The sequence below is a fragment of the Sebastes fasciatus genome, chromosome 7, assembly GCF_043250625.1.
Source record: "Sebastes fasciatus isolate fSebFas1 chromosome 7, fSebFas1.pri, whole genome shotgun sequence".
NCBI lineage: Eukaryota > Metazoa > Chordata > Actinopteri > Perciformes > Sebastidae > Sebastes > Sebastes fasciatus.
The window spans coordinates 20,537,994-20,556,300 of record NC_133801.1 but is presented as its reverse complement, the minus strand read 5'-3'; the positions used below and the strand labels follow the sequence as shown (position 1 = coordinate 20,556,300).

The window sequence follows — 18,307 nt, the reverse complement described above, 5'->3', positions numbered from 1 at the left end:
AATCAGCAGCCAGGGAGCCAGGGAGCCAGTGACGTCACGTCTGCGGACCCAATCACAACAGTTTAGAATGTCAGCCTCCGTTTCCGGTCATTGTCTTTGAATGAAAATCTGGCGGGAGATAGAAGTAGGTCATATAACAGGTTTTCTTGCATGTTGATTCAAGGGAGAGAGACAGCTCGGAAGGCGGTTGGCAACACTGGGCTGTGACTGGACAGGAGATGGCAGAGGGAAGTGACGGATCAGGAAGCGAGTTAGGCGAGATGGAATTAGGTGGCGGGAGCTACGGAGAGTGGGATATTGCTCGGAAAAAGAAACGTAAAAAGAATCCAAATAATAAATCGGATGATAGTGATTCTGTTGGCAGAGAAGCTGTAACAGAGAGGAGGAGAGATGATTATAAGGTAATCATTAAACTGGCGCAAGAAGGGGCTTCTTTTGGAGAGTGGAATCCAATACAACTTACCAGATCAATATGTAAAGAAATCGGAGAAATAAAAAGTGCTAAAGTGTTAAGAAACGGATCACTGTTAATTATGTGCAAGGATGGAGGACAACAAGGGCGAGCAATCAGGATGAACAAAATAAATGGCAAAAAAGTACAATGTTCCCTAGCTGGTGACAAAAAACTAGTCAAGGGAGTCATCTCAGGGATCCCAGTAAGTGTAACAGATGACGATGTTAAAGCAAACATAACTAATGCAAAAGTAAGTGAAGTCAAACGCATGAAATCAAACAGAAATGGCATTAAAAGTGACAGTCTCTCAGTGCTGATCACTTTTGAGGAGGAAAAACTTCCCGAAAAGATCTACATTGGATATATGTGCTATGATGTCAGGCTGTATATTCCCCCACCACTCAGATGCTTTAAGTGTCAACGATTTGGACATGTGGCGGCTGTGTGTAAAGGACACCAAAGGTGTGGAAGATGTGGTGGAGAACATGAGTATGGCAAATGTGCCCAGGGAGCAAAGCTGAAATGCTGCAATTGCGGTGGAGAACATAGCTCAGCGTACGGTGGATGTGAGGTCAGCAAAAGAGCGGCAGAGGTGCAGAGAGTCAAGGTGTATCAGGGAATCAGCTATGCAGAGGCAGCAAAGAAGGTTTCAGGAGGAATAAAGGTGACAAAGCAAAATAACACTGTGAATGAAGATGTTGTAAAATGTGCAGGATGCGATAAGTTGAAGGAGGAAACTCTGCTAGTCAGAAAAAGTGACTTTGTGCTCTTTATGGCAGAAATAATCAACTGTTCGGCACAGTCAAAAAGTCGCAATGAAAGGATTAAAATAATTGTAAGATCAGCTGAGAAGTACCTTGAAGTAAATGGGTTACAATGGGAAACAGTTAGAGACACTCTGAATGAAGATACACAATCCGCACAAACATGGGCTGGATCCTCTTAATGGTGCTAATTCTGCTACAATGGAATGCGAGAAGCTTAATAGCAAATGGACAGGAGTTTAAGAAGTACATTGATAAATTACAAAATAAACCGAATGTAATATGTATACAAGAGACATGGTTGAAACCACAGTGGGATTTTGTTGTAAAGGGATATTCTGTAGTTAGAAGAGATAGGGAATCTGGTAATGGTGGAGGAGTTGCAACATTCATACAGAATGAAATGAGTTACAAGATAATGCATGTAAACACTGAGCATGAATCAATTGTGGTTAAGGTGTGGACTGACAGAGGTGATATAGATATAATTAACTTTTATAATCCATGCGGGAAATTAAGTCAAGGTATATTGGAGGATGTAGGGGGATCATTGCAAAATAATGTAATATGGTGTGGGGATTTTAATTCACATAATTCATTGTGGGGGAGCAATAGCACAGATGCTAATGGTGTAGTTGTAGAAGAATTTATAGATGATCACTGTTTGGTGTGTATTAATAATGGGGAGGGAACACGGTATAATTGCACTCAAAACACAGAAGCAGCACTTGACCTAACATTTGTAAATAGTACTTTAGCAGGTGTAAGCACATGGAAAGTAATAAAGCATACTACAATGGGCAGCGATCACTACCCCGTAGTGACTAAAGTTGGTGTAAAAATTTATTTTGATAAGGGAAAGAAAATTCCTAGATGGAAGTTGGAAAATGCTAATTGGGCTGCTTACCAGGAGATAAGTGCAACGAGATGTGAGGGAATTAAAGAAGATTATCAAATGGATGTAAACATATTTAATGGTGAACTAGTTAATGAAATAATTCAGTCTGCTGAGGAAACAATCCCAAAGAGTACAGGAACTAAACGTATTAAGAATGTACCTTGGTGGAATAGCGAATGTAGCAAAGCCATAAAAAACAGAAATAAAGCATTTAGGGAACTCAAAAAACTTCATTCACAGGATGCTTTGATCCAGTATAAAAGGGCACAGGCAATAGTAAGGAAAACAATAAGAACCCAAAAACGCACATTTTGGAGGCAATATTGTAGCAGTATAGGAAGAGAAGTAAAGCTTTCAGATGTCTGGGGCATGATCAGGAGAATGGGAGGGATCAGAAGGAGTTATAAATTACCAGTGATGAACAATGGGGATAAAATGGCTGTCAGCAACCTAGAAAAGGCTGAACTTCTGGCGCAAACATTCAGGAAAGTTCACAGCTCCGACAACCTAACAGATGAGGCCAGGCGCTGTAGAAATAGAGTTTTATTGGAGAAATCTAAAATATTAGAGAAAAAAGAGACATCAGAAGATCCAATAGACCTGCCTTTTAGTATGTTTGAATTGAGAAGAGCAATAACTTGTGCACGTCAGACCACACCTGGTAAAGATGGCGTATGCTATAAAATGTTAGAGAACATGGCAGATAACACTCTGGTCACTTTTAAGACTGTATAACAGAGTTTGGGAAACTGGACAACTTCCTTCAGTGTGGAAACAAGCCGTAATAGTGCCTATTCTAAAACCAGGGAAAGACCCATCAGATCCATATAGTTACAGACCTATTGCCCTAACCTCTCATTTATGTAAAATTATGGAGCGAATGGTTACAGAGAGATTAACATATTTCCTGGAAAGTAAAGCTCTTTTATCTCCACATCAAAGTGGGTTCCGTAGGGGTCGCAATACTATGGACTCTGTCTTATGCTTAGAGTCAGACATCAGGAAAGCACAGACCAACAAAGAAGTAGTATTAGCTATCTTCTTTGATGTGGAAAAAGCATATGATATGCTCTGGAAAGAAGGGTTACTCATTAAATTGAATTCATTGGGAATTGGTGGTAGAGCATATAATTGGGTGAAGGACTTTTTATTTGACAGGAAAATACAGGTAAGAGTAGATGCAGAATATTCAAATGAATATACAGTAGATAATGGAACTCCACAAGGTAGTGTATGTAGTCCGTTATTATTCAATATAATGATCAATGATATATTTTCTCAGGTTGAGCAAAATATAGGAAAGTCTATGTACGCGGATGACGGAGCTCTTTGGATAAGAGGCCGCAATGTATCATTTGTTAATAAGAAAATGCAAGCTGCAATAGCTGAGGTGGAGAAATGGGCAAACAAATGGGGATTCAAGTTATCAGTAGCAAAAACACAAGTTATTTGTTTCTTAAAACGGCGTAAAATCGCACCCATTTCCCTAAAACTGTATGATCAACCTCTGGAGCAAGTCAAAGCTGTTCAATTTCTGTGGATTTGGTTTGATGAAAAGCTCACATGGAACATTCATTTAGATAAAATCAGGAGCAAATGTAAAAAAGTCATCAATATACTGCGTTGTTTGACAGGACAGGAGTGGGGAGCAAGTAGAGCATCTTTACAACATATATACTGGGCTCTCATGAGATCTGTCCTTGACTATGGGTGTGTAGCTTACATGTCAGCAGCAGAATCAAACCTCAAGAAATTAGATGTACTGCAAGCTCAGGCTTTGAGAATCATTAGTGGATCATTCAGAACATCTCCGGTATCAGCAATGCAAGTGGAAGTGGGAGAAATGCCCCTACGGATTAGAAGAATAAAATTAATGCTGGCATACTGGGTTAATCTTCAGGGGCATTATGAAACTCACCCTACCAAAAGTGTTTTGATAGACTGCTGGGAACATAATGAAACAAACTTCATAAGCTTTGGGTGGGTAGGTGATGCAAAGGCAGAAAACATAGGGTTATGTCAATTCCAATATTGCTCTTCAGTTTCCTCCATTCCTCCCTGGTTATTCCCATTACCAAATGTTGACCTCAATATACAGCAGGAATTGAAGGAGAAGTCAAAGAAAATTCCAGCATGGCGCATAGTCCAGAATTATTTAGATCAGCACTTCTCAGACTCCGTGTTCTTATTTACAGACGGTTCCAAAGATCCTGAGACAGGGTGTGCAGGTGCAGCAGTTTATATCCCGGTGAGTGAGACATACATCAAGAAACGAGTATCAAATTATGTGTCAGTATATACTACAGAAATATTGGCAATATTATTGGCCCTGCAGTGGATAGAGGAGAGGGAAATAAAAAACACCGTTATTGCATCTGACAGTTTTTCAGCACTCACAAGCATAGGATCTGGTAGATCATCAGTCAGAACGGATTTAATTAATGAAATATTTCTCATTATGTATAGGATGGAAATAAAAGGCACAGGTACACGATTCATATGGGTTCCTGCTCATGTTGGTGTGGAAGGAAATGAGCAGGTAGACATTCTGGCCAAACAAACACTAAGAATTAAGAATATAGAATTACAAATTCCATTAAGTAAAGCTGAGGCGAAGCCATTCATCAAGACATATGCACAAACAGTATGGCAGGAGTATTGGGATGATCAGGAAACTGGAAGGCATATGTAGAATATACAGAAACATGTTGGAGCAGGGAGAAAGGTGGGCTGGAAAAGAAGGGAAGAAAATATCATCACTCGACTAAGAATCGGACATACAGGTCTTAATCAAACATTATATCGAATAGGCAAACACCCAACTGGGAAATGTACACACTGTAACCAGCCAGAAACTGTTGAACACGTACTGATACACTGCAGTAATTACACTATCCAGAGGAATCACCTTTTTCAGACACTAAGGAAGGCAAAACATCACGACTTTTCAGTGTCAGGTCTATTGGGGAATAAAGCAGATAATATATACAGTGAAATTATTCAGTTTTTGAGAAAAACTGATTTAGTTAAAAGAATCTAGAGTTTTCATTATCATTTTTTATTTATTTAATTTTTTTTTTTTTTTTTTTTTTTTTAGTTCTATTTTGTTTCTACACAATCTTCTGTTCCACACTCCAGTCCAGATGGTGGCGGTAATGCACCTCTAAGATGGTTTGCCAACCGCCAATAAACACCAAAGAAGAAGAAGAAGAATGTTGATTCAAGCTCACTGATTATCATAAATACACAAGAATATAGCCAGTATTTCTGGAATTGAATATAAATACACCCCCAGGGGAATGTAGGACAGATAATAATGCACTATACTCATTTTTAAACAGTCTCTTCTGCACTATATTCACTTTTAAACAGTCTCTTCTGCACTATATTCACTTTTAAACAGTCTCTTCTGCACTATATTCACTTTTTAACAGTCTCTTCTGCACTATACTCACTTGTTTTAACAGTCTCTTCTGCACTATACTCATTTTTAAACAGTCTCTTCTGCACTATATTCACTTGTTTTAACAGTCTCTTCTGCACTATACTCATTTTTAAACAGTCTCTTCTGCACTATATTCACTTTTTAACAGTCTCTTCTGCACTATATTCACTTTTTAACAGTCTCTTCTGCACTATATTCACTTTTTGAATAGTCCTGTATCACAGCTGTTACCCTGCACTATATTCAGTTTTAACAGTTTTCTTCATCTCCTTGTATTTTTATATCTGGTATATTTTTACTAACTTTTGTACTGCCTTTTTTACTAACATGTTTTGCACAATGGAACTGTGATGCTGGAAACTTGAATTTCCCTCGGGATCAATAAAGTTACTATCTATCTATCTATTAACCTGCAAGCTAAAGCTAAAATGATGCAATCTGGTTGTAAGAAAAGAAAAAAAAAAAAATGTGTTACATCATCTGCAGATGTTGGTACATGTTAATCATACCAACACGTTGAATAGAGGTTCCTGAAGAATATTAGAAAGATAGGGTGAACAATAGGTCTAAAGATTAGCTTGACAGTGAATGTAAAATAGATGCTGTTGTTTTATAATAATAATATAATATAATCTGAATCATGTAGGTCAGTGTATCTTTTGGCCATTTGATTTTACTTTCACAAACGGATATTAAAAAACAAAAAAGTTGTGGTTATTTGATTTTTGTTTAAAATACAAAAATGTATATTGAAATACAAGACGTTTTTCTTTATCGGGGTCAAAAAGGGGATGAACTTAACTTTTAAAAAAAACGGGTTGATTTTCATTTTCTATTTCTAAAAACAAAAAACGCCCCGTTTTTTTTCATATTCTGCGACCGGAAGTTGCCATTTACAAAGTAAGAGCGTATGAGGACGGTGATGTGACATGTCTTCTTCCCTGAGACACACTCTTTTAATGTTTCAAAAAACTACTTACTGATCCATGTCCATCACCTTCAGTTACACACAGCAGCACCATGCTTCTTTTTCTTTCATATAGCACCGTCCTCATACAAGCTCTTACTTTGTAAATGGCAACTTCCGGTCGCAGAATATGAAAAAACGGGGCGTTTTTTTTTCGTGTGGACAAGTGGACAGTCAGAAACAAGTAGTATTTACATACAATGAAAAGCGTAAGAAAAATAAATTGTCAAACACTTGATGCCTTGATTATTGATATTCGAAAAGGAGTGAGAAGAAGTATACATTTATTTAATCCCACCCCTTCTCCATAAGTCAATTATTAATTACTAACCAGTTTCCTTATTGAGCCATACATATACTCTAATTAAATTTTCCCAAATTTGTCTAACTATAATTATTATTATTTATAATTATTTTAACTATAATTATTACCTTTAATCTGTGTCATACAGAAATATAAATTAATTACTGATATAATTATCCTTATCAAAATATAAATTTGTTATCACTCCAGAATACCAATTCATTACTTATAATATAACTTAATCACAATACAAATTCATTACTTATAATATAACTTAATCACAATACAAATTCATTACTTATAATATAACTTAATCACAATACCAATTCATTACTTATAATATAACTTAATCACAATACAAATTCATTACTTATAATATAACTTAATCACAATACCAATTCATTACTTATAATATAACTTAATCACAATACCAATTCATTACTTATAATATAACTTAATCACAATACCATTTCATTACTTATAATATAACTTAATCACAATACCATTTCATTACTTATAATATAACTTAATCACAATACCATTTCATTACTTATAATATAACTTAATCACAATACCATTTCATTACTTATAATATAACTTAATCACAATACCAATTCACTACTTATAATGTAACTTAATCACAATACCAATTCATTGCTTACATATTTATCTTAATCATATTGACTAGTTGTTATCTTTTCTTATATGTGCAAATTGTTATTTATAATATACAATGTAACTGGCTGCAGTTCCTCCTCTCGGTCAGTAGGAGGCGACAGCTCACCACAAAGCTGTTTGCACAACCACAATATAACCTTAGAAGAAGTCACGCCATTTGACTGGGAGACAGCCACCAACCACCAACATGTCCTGTAATGACAAGACGTTAAATTAGTACATTTTTAACTGGACTACTGCACCAGAAGAGTCAGGACAATTTGCTAACTTTACATGTCCTCTTCTGCAGCTTTTTTGTGGATGAAAATGAGTTTAAAGCAACAGTAAATAGTTGCTGCTGCATGCATCCTGGATTAATTTGATTAAAGCAGCTCTAAAATATAATAATGCATTCAAAAGACAGAGCTGCATTGAAGATTGGGATCACAAAGGACCAACTCTGGGATGTGAAAGATGTCTCATTGTGTTGAAACTGTTGCAGATGTGATCACTGGACTGACAGACCCAGACAGCCTGCTGCAGCTCAGAGACAGCCTGCACTTCCTGTGTGAGTCTCCATCCTACTACATGCTCCACAAGTCTGTTTGGACACGTAGCTGTTAGGAGGACTGCCTGCTCGACGCTCAGTCATGTCCAGGTCCAGTCGGAGGTACAAGCCTCTGCAGCAGCAGCTGAGCTCCGGCTCTCTGCCCGGCTGTGACCGGCTGAGGATGCCCCGGGCCCGGGTGCTGCTGCTCTGCCTCTTCGGGGTCCTGGTGCTGGCCGTGGTGCTGGGAGTCTACCTGTCCAACGACACCACAGAGGGACATGTGAACCGCATGCCCACTGCAGATCTGACCAAAGACAGGGTAAGAGGAATAATAATGCACACATGCATTTAAACACAAACTTTACCTGTCTGTTGTTGTTGTGGGACCTCAAAGAAGTGTTCACTGAAATATAATATAGCCACAACCAGATTGTGTTGCATTGTGTTGGATTTCTATTATAACATCTCATAGTAACCAGATATGAGACGTGTTAGTAGCTGAACTATATATGTGAACTATGAGTTTTAGGTTCCACTTTGTTTATATTGAATAATAGAGAGAATAGACCCGTTTAACCAGTAACTTAAAACTGGAGCTGATCACATGTCTACTGGTACAACTGGTGGATTAATTGATTGTAAGGCAGAAAAATCAATTGACGAATCATGTAAGTATTTATAAAAATAAAAATGCCAAATATTGTCTAGTTCCAGCTGTGACATGTTGCTGCTTTTTTTTTCTCATGTGATAATAAATAGTATTTATTTTTTTAATTTTAATTTTAATTTATTTTTTTAACTTCTTTTTTAGAATAGGTAAATAATGAAACAAACAATAGAATAGGTAAATAATGAAACAAACAATAGAATAGGTAAATAATGGAAAAAAACAATAGAATAGGTAAATAATGAAACAAACAATAGAATAGGTAAATAATGGAAAAAAACAATAGAATAGGTAAATAATGAAACATAAATGATAGAAGAGGTAAATAATGAAACATAAACAATAGAATTATTAAACAAATATTTCCTTTCATCAGGTACAGTCGTACAGCACAATCACATGTTTTGACATAACATAGCAAGGTCAAGTGTCCTTAGGAGGTAGTCCATGAGCTTCGGCATCACCACAATGTCCATACATTGTTCCATTAAGTAGGGATGAGTAATATTTGTTTGTCCATAGGCCCAGAGAATACATAGATGTACAGGGCGGAAAAATAACATGTTTATTTATACTTATATTAGGTGAGAAGAAAATAATAAAAATAAATAATAATAATAAATAGTATTTAAATACCCCCTCCAGAAATGTTTTAATGTGTCTGATGTGTTTTTTTTCCAAACAAAAAAAGGAATAATAATAATAATAATAATGCTTTTATTTATAGAGCACTTTTCAAGCCATACACAAAGTGCTTTCCAAGGAAATTCACAACATAAACGATAGAAAAGCTGTTGGAGGCAATGTGGAACCTCAATGGCTGATCATTTCCATATTTTTTGGGCATGCCCTAAAATACAACCATATTGGCAAGAGGTGGCAAGTGAGATCCATAAAATAATGGGAATAAAAATAAAAAGTACTCATTCATTACACTATACTTGGGAAAAATTACAGAAATTGTTTTACACAAAGATAAATATTTAATAAAGATTATCTTGGCAAGTAGTAAGAAAGCCATGACTCGAAAGTGGATGCAGACTGATCCTCCAACATTAGACCAATGGCGGGGTATTGTAAATTAAATACATTGTATGGAAAGACTCACATTTATTTTAAGGCTTGAATTGGAAAAAAGTATTACTGGGAAAAAAAGATTGTGTATTTACACCGTTGATTGTAGTGTGACACCGTATATTAAGATGTATTTACAAAAATGAACTGTGATCTGACATTGTAACATCCATGATGACCTCATGTTCTTTGTTCTCAAATTAAAAGAGTTTGGAAAAAAAAGAAAAGGTAAATAATGAAACATAAACGGTAGATTTGGTAAATAATGAAACAAACAATAGAATAGGAATGAATATGCAAATATTGTTCATTTCAAAAGTTTACTGCTGGATACAAGATGCTTCTCAGTGTGTGTGCACTAGAGGTTTCCACATCACACTTGTGTTTGTTGCATGTTGTATCCTGATTACCTTCAAAACAAATAGTGATGACACAATGCACGTGTTAAACTCACATTTAGGGTTGAAAGAAACTTTCCCCTTTCAGCAGATGATTGTGAAAGTGTCAAGTTCTGCAATCTGCACATATAAGTACATTCTGGGTCAAAAGCATCGCATGTGAAGTAAAAATGAGCAAAACACTTTTTTGACTGGATGGGGAAGTGTCGGCCAGACAGAACAAGCAGTCTGATACCATCATCTTGAACGCTTGGTAATTGTGATGTTTACCTTTCACTGTTTTCTATAATTTTATTCACAAAACAATTCATCAAGAAAAATAATCGGCTGAGTAACTGACAATGAAAGTAATCGCTGAACAGGGATGTCTTGTGTTTTATGTTGTTCGTCTGTCCCACACTTTTCATTCAATTTGATTTATATGGTCCCAGATCACAAATTTGCATCAAAGGGCTTTAGACCCTCAAATCGGGTAAGGAAATCGGCAAACAAAATTAAACTTTTTATGGGAAAATAATAGGAAGAAAGTTCAGGAAGAGCATCAGAGGAGATTTGCCGTATTTACCAAAAACAGTGGACAGAAATGACAATTATAATGACAACTTTTAAAACCTTCCCTTTATGACAACGACCTGGAAGAGGACAGATTTCCATTCTCTGTGCTGTTGTTACACTTTGCTGCCTAACTTTTTGATCACAGAAGACATTGTTTTTCTTGCTTTTTCTCTTCCCACATTTGTGTTTTAATCATTATTAATCTTATCTTCTATCCATCCAGTTGTCCCACAAACCCAGCAAGTGCTCTCCGGCTCAAATCCGCCGTCTGGCCTCTCAAGTGGACGGTACCCGCCTGTGGGAGACCCACCTGAGGCCTATCCTAATAGAGAGGCTCCCAGGGACACAAGGCAACCTGGCTGTACAGCAGGTGTGCACATATTTATAGTTTCCTCCTCTTTACATATTCTCCTCGCTCCTCTTTAATCCGCCCTCTCTGCTCTGCTTCAGCACATCACCTCCACTCTGTCTTCGCTGTCTGCTGGCTGGGCCGTAGACTTGGACTCGTTCCAGTCTTCAACCCCTCGTGGCCAGGTCACCTTCACCAACATCGTCGCCACTCTGGATCCTTTGGCCCCTCGCAGGCTGCTCCTGACCTGTCACTACGACTCCAAGGCTCTGCCTCCAGACCCCCGGGCCCCAGAGAAGGTGTTTCTGGGGGCCAGTGACTCGGCAGTGCCCTGTGCTATGATCCTGGAGCTTGTTACCTCTCTGGATGCCCAGCTTCTATCATTCAAACATCAGGTATGTGCTCAGTTGGGTTTTGTTTAGGGCTGTCAATCGATTAAAATATTGAATCGCAATTAATCGCACCCGTTGTCCATAGTTAATCGCGATTAATCGTAAATGAGTCGCATATTTTTTATTTGTTCAAAGATTTGTAAAGTGTTTAATACTCTTATCAACATGGGAGTGGACAACTATGCTTTCTTTATGCAAATGTATGTATATATTTATTACTGGAAATCAATTAAAAACACAAAACAATGACAAATATTGTCCAGAAATCCTCACAGGTACTGCATTTAACATAAAAAAATGCTCAAATCATAACATGGCAAACTCAAGCCCAACAGGCAACAACAGCTGTCAGTGTGTCAGTGTGCTGACTTGACTATGACTTGCCCCTACTGCATGTGATTATCATAAAGTGGGCATGTCTGTAAAGGGGAGACTCGTGGGTACCCATAGAACCCATTTTCATTCACATATCTGGAGGTCAGAGGTCAAGGGACCCCTTTGAAAATGGTCATGCCAGTTTTTCATAGCCAAAATTTAGCGCAAGTTTGGATTATTATTATATATTGGATTATATTAAACCTCCTTCACGACAAGCTAGTATGACATGGTTGGTACCAATGGATTCCTTTGGTTTTCTTCACTCTAGCTTTAAAACTGAGCCCGCTACAACGCAAGTAGCGTTAATAATAATTAACTCATAAGAAATGAGTGACGGTAAAACGAATTTACATTAACGCACTATTATCGCGTTAACTTTGACAGCCCCAAGTTTTGTTACATGTGTGTTGACATCCTGGCAATTTGCAGTGGTGACACTTACGACATAGACAGTAAATGTTGGCAGATTAGTTTCCTATTTCCTGTGATCCTTCCTGTGACAAAGAGAAAAGGAGATGCTGACAAGATTCTTCTTCTTATACTCTCATTTCGTCCCGCCGTGCCTGCAGTATAGGATAGAAAATGCTGACTCCAGCTCCTTGTTTTCTTTGCAGCAGTCATCTGTAAATAGCAGTATCCCTCCAGAGGCTGTGATTAATGTAGTTACTGTAAGAATACACACTGCGACATCACTGCAGAAACGGGCCTCTGCTTCCTTTTTCCCTCCTAGAAACTCCCCGTGTCTCTTCAGCTGGTGTTTTTTGATGGGGAGGAGTCATTTGAGGAGTGGACCGCCACGGACTCGCTGTACGGCTCCCGTCACATGGCCGAGCGGATGGCCAACACGCCTCACCCTGCGGGCTCCACGCACACCATGCTTCAGGCTGTGGTGAGGAAAACAGAAATACACGTCCTTCATGGTCATCCTCACATCCTGATCCAGACACACTCTAAATTATGTATGAGCAGTTTGTATTTAGCAGACACAGCTCATTATTAACTTATAAACAATAGCAGCAGGTCTGTCAGGTCTGTCATGTCTGTATAGACTGACCCTTTTAAATTTAATTTAAATTGAACAGCCCAAATCTAGTCAGGATCTCTAACGTCACCCCTCCTGTCATGTAACATAACACTACTGTTTTTATGTGGGTTTTCTTTATATCTCAGCAACGTGTCCTGCACTAGGATTAGAAGGAAACTCAATATTCAGTAGCCATTTTGACTTCCTCTCTAGGACCTCTTTGTGCTGCTAGACCTGCTCGGCGGTCCTGATCCACTGATTGCAAATCACTTTGATAATACGGCGCGCTGGTTTGACCGTCTGATCGCTGCAGGTAAGCACCGGCTCTAACGTTTCATGAATATTTAAAATCCCCTCTCTGTTGTGTGTCCTAACTATGCCCTGGTGTCCCCCCCCTCCCTCGCTCCCTCAGAGAAGAGACTCCATCGACAGGGTCTCTTGACGTCTCACCCCTCTGAGCAGACGTATTTTAGGAAGGATGTGTACCTCGGACCTGTGCAGGACGACCACATCCCCTTCCTTCACAAAGGTGGGTGATAACTGCTGGAGATTTGTCGTATAACACATGCTGTCAGTTGTCATCACTGTCTTTCCCTTTCCTCCCTCCCCCTCTCCACACACACAGGCGTCCCTGTGCTACACGTCATCGCCACTCCCTTCCCACAGTTCTGGCACACACTGGACGACACAGAGGAGAACATGCACCGTCCCACTGTGGTGAACCTGACCAAGATCATGGCTGTGTTTCTGGCAGAATATCTAGGCTTCTGAACACAAAACACTGACAGATATTTGTGGTGGCACTTACTGTATTACCCATACTGGAGTATTAGTGGTGTTTGTCACACTGATGACAAATAATTGCTAAATGACCAGCAATAAATTGGACCCAAATGCACAAGAGACAAACTTGAAATTAACTAAACTGTTCTGTTATCAGTGAACTGGGATACCAGCTAAAACTTTACCAAAGACTTGGCCCTGCTGGACTGACCAGACTCCTTGGTTTCATGTGAGGGATGAGTTGGAGACGCTTGTCCAAATGTCTGGGCCATCGTCTGGGTATGTGATGTAGATAGAGAGAGTCTTAATTAATTAATTCTTGGATCATGGTACTGGAAGAACCGTTGGGAAAGTTGAGTCTGTGAATTCAAAGGCACTTGCTTCATTCCTGTGAAAAAATAAATCAAAGCCTTAAAGGTGCAGTGTGTAGGATTTGGCGGCATCTAGTGGTGTGGTTGCAGATTGCAACCAACTGAGTACCCCTCCGTTCACTCCTCCCTTTCCAAGACTGCGGTAACGTAACCGTGGTAACGCCGTTCGCTTCGCTCAGAGGCCGTTCTTACCATAATAACACTACTTTAGGAGCAACGGAAGTCAGATGGCGGCTGGCGGTAGCACGGTTTTGCACTCTGCGGCTCACGTTACGGCAGTTTCACAAGCGTGTCGGAGAACTACGGTGACGTTCAGGTAACGTAAAGACGCGAAAGTCTCTCTCTAGAGCCAGTGTTTAGTTTGTCCGTTCTGGGCTACTGTAGAAACATGGTGGATTCTGTGAAGAGGACCCCCTGGCTCATTCTAAGCTAACGAAAACAACGATTCTTGGTTTTATACATGAGAATAAAACATCCATTTCTGCTAATAGATGCCTCAAAATGCTACACACTGTTCCTTTAACATTTATTTCCTCCATTAATACGATTGAGATGCACTAATGTCTTCTTAAAGACAGACTTTGTAACGAGTTGAGGCCTCTGAGCTGCTGTGAATATTGGGATATATCTGTGAATAATTCTTTACCTTCACTTGACCGAGGATCCTCTTGGGCTTACAACCTGCTGATATTAAATCTAGCTATATTATATGGCTATACACCATGTAAAAGGTGTAGTGAAAAGTCTGCAATAAAGTTAAAATGGTTTTATTCAGTTTCTCTTAGAATTTGATGCAAGATAAAACACAAAAAAAATGTTGTTACTGGAAAATATCAGTACATGCAGGGACATTTGACCATCATCTATCTCATCTTCCCTTTAGCAAGTTAAAGAACGATGTCTGCTGAGTCATGTTTTGGTAACAAACTTTACTTGGAAAGTATTTGTTTTACTGACACCAGAAAATAGAATTTACAATCAATTAGAAGGATGATAGGATGTTATACTAATCAAAAAGAAACAACCAAGTAAATAGAAGTCACAAATTAAACATTTGAAGGGCAGACTCGATTGAGGCCTCCACACATGTAACGTAGAGGAGGTGGTGGGTGGGAGAGAGGTGGCGGTGGAGGGCGGTGGTATAGAGGATGTGGGCTTCCTGGAGGTGAAAAGTCGTTGTCAGAGGAAGGGTAGACTTCTCCTGAGGTTCCTCGAGAGCTTGATATTTGGAAACTGGATGAAGAGATGAGGAGCATCAGGATATTGCATCTGATCACACACTGTTAAATCTTGCATCATGTCTTTAATTTAACCACAAGAGGGCGCTGTTGTTCTATGTAAAATAACAAATAATGTTGCATGCATTATTTGTGTAATTTAACATAGAACAACTTCCATTTGGTTTTAACGTTATTTCAGATTGCTCTAAAGTTTGGTTCTGTTGTAAATGTTTTGCAGATATTCATGTAGCATTAAAATAGAGACAAACCATTATTTCTACCTTTGGTCTCAAACTGGAAAACAATGGCAAGACAACCGAAAATCATCAATAGAGCACTAAGGTCCGTGCTTGAAATTTTATAATCCTTAAAGGTTAACAACATTTTTATTTTATTTATTTTATTTTATTTTAATTTATTTTATTTTATTTTATTTATTTTATTTATTTTATTTATTTTATTTATTTTATTTATTTTATTTATTTTATTTATTTTACTTTACTTTACTTTACTTTATTTTACTTTATTTTATTTTATTATTTCCGTTGGATTACCGGAAGTTAACTTTTACCTAATCAGTTGACATCATGGGTTAACGTATGATAATCAGGTCTCATTAATTCGTCATATCACTCCGCGGTCATCAAACCCGGTGGATTTAATCGATTTCTGATATCAATTTCACGTGAACTCCATGCTTTATATGATAAGTCATTGCTCTTTAAACAAGTATATATAGGTGAATTTATTAATTGTTAATTGTAATTAAGTATAACATATCTTGTTCATGGCGCGAAACAACTCCAACCGTTAGTTTGGTCACCATGTATCCATCCGCTTCCTGTGGTTGTGGTGAGTGCAGCTTTACTAGATTGTCAATTGTTTTATACTGTTGGAAAGTCATGCCATTTCTTTATTTTTGTAAATTAACATTCGGTTGGTACGCAGGAAAATATTACATTATTAAAAATACACAGTTCCCCCCGAGAGCGACACGCTGGCCCTTCACTGACCCGTTGACATCGGTGGTTCGGTCCCTCTGCCGGCGGTTCTTGAACCAGTTGCTGACCTGTGTGGTCGTTAGGGCGGTGGCCGCCGCTAGCTCCCGCTTCTCCCGGGTAGAAGGATAAGGATTATGGCGGTACCACTCGCGGAGTATACTCCGTGATTTTTCCTGTTGGTTACATTGAATAAATAAAATCAAGCCTGAACGTTACTAAAACACAGTCATACAAAGAAATAGGACAGCTCTATCAAATACTAGAGTAAAGAGCTAATGTTAGATAAAAAGGTGTTAGCAAATGTATGCTACCAAAAGTACCTTTTTAAAGTACCTAATGTTAACTATTTAAATTGGGTTTGCCATTCACATGTATCCATGATGAAAAATGGTGGCCAAAGCCCTTCAATTAAGCAAAACTGTTTCACTTTTGACAGTTTCCATGTGAAGCACTGCACCGCTTGTGTTGGTTAAAAGTAGTCAGATCAGGTGCTAAAGTGAAAATACTCCATTAAAAGTAAAAGTCCTGCATTCAAAATGTTATTTAAATTAAGTATCACCAGCAAAATATACTTAAAGTATCAAAAGTAAAAAATACTAAACACATTATATAAAATGGCTCAGTATTATTAATATAGCTAGGCTACTTATATCAGCATTTAATATTGCACCAAACACTCGACAAATCTCCCTCCAAGGTAGACCCCGAACGGACAAAAAATGTGCGATTAATCGTGATTAAATATGGACAATTGTGCGATTAAAAATTTTAATCGATTGACAGCCCTAGTTGTTATAAATAACATGAGGCTCGATACCCAACTCTTCAGGTTCAAGTTTGACTGCAACATGACACATAATTAAATTATTTTGAATAGTTGAAGTATTTTGATGATTATTTTAATTAAGATTGTTTCAGGGTCACAAAAATCTATTAATCTGGTCAAAGTGGAGCAACATTTTAACTACTTTATATAGGCGTAATAAATAAATAAGTCTATAATAAATAATCATATTTTAGAGGAGAATATTTCTGAATCTGCAAAGTAACTTATTATAGCCTAATTATAGTTGTCAGACACATATAAAATGAAGTAGCATAAGATTCTCAAGTATAACACAAGTACTGCAAAAACTGCACCTACAGTACTTGAGTAAATGTACTTAGTTACTTTATACCACTGGCCTTTCCAATCTGCCTTTTGGTTCTCCTTCAAAACTCATATTTGTCTCTGCACTGTAGCACATACCAGCACATTTACGTTAAGAACCTACCTTGAAACAGTAGCTGGTCTCCTCTCCGTCCCAGATGGTGTGTGGAAGAGGATACTTCCTCCTTACGCGATACTTCCCCACAGCTCCCAGGGGTCGGCCCCTCTGCCTCTCGGCCTCCATGTAGTGGGCTCTGAGCCAGAGCTGCTGCAGGAGCGGGTGGCTGCGTGGGGAGAAGGGGAAGCCCTCCAGAAGGGTGTATAGGTCAATGAAGTGGCCTTGGTGAAAGGCCACTGCTGCTTTAGCCTTCAGCACACTCTCCAGCTCCCCAAGGCAAGGAGAGGAGGAGGAGGAGGAGGAGGAGAGGGAAGGAGAAGGAAGCGTGCGGAGGAAACCAGCAAGGCGATCCATGCAACCGCTCTGCAGAAGGACCTCGCACACACAAGCCACCTGCTCTGCTGTGAAGATCATTGCTGTGGAAACAGGATGGTGGCCCAGAAAGTCTTGAGATGTGAGTTGAAGCAAAGTCTGTGTGAAGATATGTTCTAACAACTTCTCTTAAGTTTGTGCTGTAGCGAGCTGAAGCCTCTGTGGAGCAACGTGGCTCGTCCGTAGTTGTGTTTATCGTTACTCATCATGCCCAGGCAGAATCGAATCACAGGTAACTTGAGACCATCAGGGTTATAACAACACACCATACACCCCTCCTTCTCTTGTACAAACACATGCATGCACACCCTCACACACATTTTGGATTTGCTATTGTACTGGCATTCATCCGCAGAGAGATTATAATGGATTTGCAATGCAGAAAGAAATTTGAATAAACTTTTCCTGCCAAATTA

At 38.5% G+C, this 18,307-nt stretch overlaps 2 protein-coding genes across 4 annotated transcripts; one reads left to right on the top strand and one right to left on the bottom strand.

Annotated features, from left to right (window-relative positions):
- Positions 1 to 70: 70 nt before the first annotated feature.
- On the top strand, positions 71 to 15,524 carry qpctla (glutaminyl-peptide cyclotransferase-like a). 3 transcript variants are annotated; one of them, XM_074642133.1, is made up of 8 exons: positions 71 to 124; positions 7,992 to 8,358; positions 10,957 to 11,103; positions 11,184 to 11,477; positions 12,583 to 12,741; positions 13,090 to 13,189; positions 13,289 to 13,405; positions 13,502 to 15,524. In XM_074642133.1, the coding sequence occupies exons 2-8, from the start codon at positions 8,140 to 8,142 to the stop codon at positions 13,645 to 13,647; spliced, it is 1,182 nt and encodes a 393-aa protein (XP_074498234.1). In that variant the 5' UTR covers positions 71 to 124; positions 7,992 to 8,139; the 3' UTR covers positions 13,648 to 15,524. The 3 variants fall into 3 exon arrangements, with proteins under 3 accessions (XP_074498234.1, XP_074498233.1, XP_074498235.1); XM_074642134.1 differs by lacking the exon at positions 71 to 124 and adding an exon at positions 7,686 to 7,704; XM_074642132.1 differs by lacking the exon at positions 71 to 124 and having other exon boundaries at positions 7,656 to 8,358.
- On the bottom strand, positions 15,077 to 18,260 carry six9 (SIX homeobox 9). Its single transcript, XM_074642135.1, has 3 exons — positions 17,526 to 18,260; positions 16,264 to 16,424; positions 15,077 to 15,263 (listed from the first exon to the last, which is right to left on the bottom strand). Exons 1-3 carry the CDS (start codon positions 17,931 to 17,933, stop codon positions 15,077 to 15,079), a joined length of 756 nt encoding a protein of 251 aa, XP_074498236.1. The 5' UTR covers positions 17,934 to 18,260.
- Between the last annotated feature and the right edge of the window lie 47 nt (positions 18,261 to 18,307).

Coding starts and splice junctions, on each gene's coding strand:
- qpctla (XM_074642133.1), top strand. CDS start 8,140: ATGTCCAGGTCCAGTCGGAGGTACAAGCCTCTGCAGCAGCAGCTGAGC. Junction 8,359..10,956: donor CAGATCTGACCAAAGACAGG/GTAAGAGGAATA, acceptor CTATCCATCCAG/TTGTCCCACAAACCCAGCAA. Junction 11,478..12,582: donor TTCTATCATTCAAACATCAG/GTATGTGCTCAG, acceptor TTTCCCTCCTAG/AAACTCCCCGTGTCTCTTCA.
- six9 (XM_074642135.1), bottom strand. CDS start 17,933: ATGATCTTCACAGCAGAGCAGGTGGCTTGTGTGTGCGAGGTCCTTCTG. Junction 16,425..17,525: donor AGACCAGCTACTGTTTCAAG/GTAGGTTCTTAA, acceptor TGTAACCAACAG/GAAAAATCACGGAGTATACT. Junction 15,264..16,263: donor CGAACCACCGATGTCAACGG/GTCAGTGAAGGG, acceptor CTCTTCATCCAG/TTTCCAAATATCAAGCTCTC.